We start from the raw sequence: 3,295 nt of genomic DNA on the forward strand, positions 1-3,295 counted from the left end.
GAAGGGTCTAGGCCCGAAACGTCAGCCTCTCTGCTCCTATGATGCTGCTTGGCCTGCTGTGTTCATCCAGCCCTGCACCGATTTGAAATGTTGTTGAGTTTCTCCAGCAATTTCTGACTTTGTGATATAGTAACTTGGGGGATGCAAATGAAATTTGGGAATTCTGCAATTTGTGTTGAAATTCTAAATTGGCAAGATTGTAATTAGTTTTTTTGTATAGAGAAAGCAAATTGGGAGGATGAATATGAATATGTTGACTTGATAGAATGTTATTTTTGGAATGCGGGTCAAACTAAATCAAGTAACACAATTGATACAAATTCTGGGATCAGACAGAACTCTTCTTCTACAGGGATAGTGGGAATTGCCGATGCTGGAGAATCTGAGATAACAAGGTGTAGAGCTGGAGGAACACAGCAGGCCAAGCAGCATCAGAGGAGCAGGAAAGCTGACGTTTCGGGTCTGGACCCTTCTTCAGAAATGGGGGAGGGGAAGGGGATTCTGAAATAAATTGAGAGAGAGGGGGAGGTGGATGGAAGATAGATAGCAGTTTCAGGGCCGAAGAGATTACAAGAGGGTTGCAGTGGGAGAGAGATCCACTAAGGTCTTTCCGGAGGGAGGAGGGTAACTTCTTCAAGGTGGGCATCCTTAGAAGAGGCTTTGCAGTGGTGTTAAAATCGATTCAGAGATGGTGGGGACTGCAGATGCTGGAGAATCTGAGATAACAAGGTGCAGAGCTGGATGAACACAGCAGGCCAAGCAGCTCTCCAGAAAGAAAGCCTCTTCTAAGGATGCCCACCTTGAAGAAGTTACCCCCCCTCCCTCCGGAAAGACCTCAGTGGATCTCTCTCCCACTGCAACTCTCTTGTAATCTCTTCGGCCCTGAAACTGCTGTCTATCTTCCATCCGCCTCCCCCTCTCTCTATTTATTTCAGAATCCCCTTCCCCTCCCCCATTTCTGAAGAAGGGTCCAGACCCGAAACGTCAGCCTTCCTGTTCCTCTGACGCTGCTTGGCCTGCTGTGTTCATCCAGCTCTACACCTTGTTATCTCTTCTTCTACAGGCTTGGGTTTGGAAATCTAGAGAACATTAGGTGCCTATGGCACGAATTCATTATTGGGTGTCCTGGTTTCAAACCCCACCATGGCACCTGTGGAATTTTAATTCAGTTAACTGGAGTAAATAGCAACTGCCAGCGATGGTATCCATGTAACTACCAGATAGATGTAAAAAGACACGCAGTTCACTAGGGAGGGAAATTCGCGGTGTTCACTCTCTCTGACTAGCGCCACAGCTATCTGAAGTCTAGGCCAGCAACTACTTAACATTGTAACCACATCCATACTCGCGTAAGTGAATTAAAAACAAAACAAACTATAGCGTGAAACCTCAGAGGAAGAGAGTTTTAATTCAGACCATAGAACAGGACAGCACAGGCAATAGCGTGGTGTCGCCCTGAAATGCGAGTCATCCAGAACTAGGAAAGGTACTTTCCCATCAAGGACAGCGCTCTCTTCGGCTCAAACAAATCAAAGAATCGCCTCGACACTCTCTCGGCTCAAAGTTAAATCAAAGAAACATCTCGACACTTCGTCCTCTCTCTGTGTTGGTTCTGCCTGATGGAGTTGACGCGATGTGCTAGGCTGCTAAACGTGGAAAAGGTTGATCCTGCTGAATGCAATTGTCCCAGCTGAGAACCAGCCAAGTGAGCAGAGCTGGACATATTGGACTGGGAGGGGAACAGGTTGAGCTGGGTAAGGTTAGGTTGGATCGGAATAGCCTACACTGGGAGAAACTGGGTTGAGCTGGGTTAGGACAGGCTGGATTAGTTTGGGAGAGACTGGGCTGCGCAGGATCGGGTTAGGACAGGTTGGAGTAGGTTGGGAGAGACTGAGTTGTGGTGGATCAGGGTAGGCTGGATTATTTCTGACTCACGCTCTCCAACGCTCAACAGCAGAAGCTCTGCAGAAGCCAAAGCCGGACTTGGAGAGGAGTCTCTCCAAACCCCTGGGTGAACCTAGTTATTTGTTTAAAAAGTCTTTACAAAGACATTTCCGACTTCTGCTCCCCCGGACAAGGGATTAAAGAAGATGGAATCCTGTGAAGATATCGACAATGTGCATCGGGATGGCAAAGTACTGAGCAGCATTTTGTTGTTCAGCACCGGACTGCTCGGTAACGTTATCGCCCTGGCCATTCTGGGCAAACACAAGTGGGACAGCAGGCAAGGGGTATCCGTCTTTTATATCCTTGTCACCGGTCTGGTGCTGACCGACCTGTTCGGAAAATGCCTCATTAGCCCGGTGGTGTTCGCTTCTTACGCTTCAAACCTCACCTTGAAAGCTCTGGCGGGTAACAACACCCTGTGTGATTACTTCTCCTTTTCCATGTCCTTCTTCGGCTTAGCCTCAATGTTTATCCTGTTCGCCATGGCCCTGGAATGCTGGCTGTCTATAAGCCACCCGTTCTTTTATCAGGAACATTTCACCAAGCGCCGGGCGGTCCTCATTTTGCCTCTGGTTTACATTTGCTGCCTTTTGCTTTGCTCAATGCCTTTGGTGGGTTTTGGGAGAACTAAACAGTACTGCCCGGGGACTTGGTGCTTCTTTAACATGAATGAAGTGGACTCGCTGCCTTTTTCGGTGGTCTACGCGACCCTCATGGCTATCCTCATTGTCGCCGTGATACTGTGTAACAGCTCTGTGGCTATTAACTTGACCAAAATGTACCGGAGGCAAAGGCGAATGAGTAATACCAACCTGAGCGTGTGCAATCGCTCCCGTGAGCAGTTCGCCCACTCTGAGGAGATGGAGAATCTCATCCTCTTGGTTCTAATGAGTATCATCTTCCTTATTTGTTCCCTGCCTCTCACGGTAAGTTCACCTTTTTTTTTAATCACCCCCTTTTGTTTTGGTCCAGTTTACTCATAAACTAAAACACCGTGAAGGCGAACAAAAAAAACATAGCGAGCCGGTGTGTGGAAATAGGCGCAGCTCTCCGCCGGCTGCACACCAGTCGCAGCATGTTATTATAAATTCATCCTCGGGAGACAATTTCAAATGTTGTAAACCTCGGAAATAAGTGAGAAGGATTGTAACAGACTTTAGGAGAATACACTTTGGCGAAGTCTCCACGCAGCTTTTTAAAGAGGTTTAAGCGAAGGGATTTCTTTTGATAGATGGTAGAATGTAACATTGTCTGCAAGAATAAGTAATTTGACCGTGACAAGACCATTTCGTTTTTGATCCGTGGCTTTGTAGATGGAGGCAGAGGGAAAAAAAAAAGTCAAATCGGT

At 47.2% G+C, this 3,295-nt stretch overlaps 1 protein-coding gene across 1 annotated transcript; it reads left to right on the forward strand.

Annotated features, from left to right (window-relative positions):
- The first annotated feature begins 1,891 nt into the window (after positions 1–1,891).
- On the forward strand, positions 1,892–3,081 carry LOC109932719 (prostaglandin D2 receptor-like). The gene is made up of 2 exons (XM_048594409.1): positions 1,892–2,873; positions 2,920–3,081. Exons 1-2 carry the CDS (start codon positions 2,091–2,093, stop codon positions 3,079–3,081), a joined length of 945 nt encoding a protein of 314 aa, XP_048450366.1. The 5' UTR covers positions 1,892–2,090.
- Positions 3,082–3,295: the final 214 nt, after the last annotated feature.

This window comes from Rhincodon typus, unplaced genomic scaffold, assembly GCF_021869965.1.
Source record: "Rhincodon typus isolate 14 unplaced genomic scaffold, sRhiTyp1.1 hic_rhity00009088, whole genome shotgun sequence".
Taxonomy (NCBI): domain Eukaryota; kingdom Metazoa; phylum Chordata; class Chondrichthyes; order Orectolobiformes; family Rhincodontidae; genus Rhincodon; species Rhincodon typus.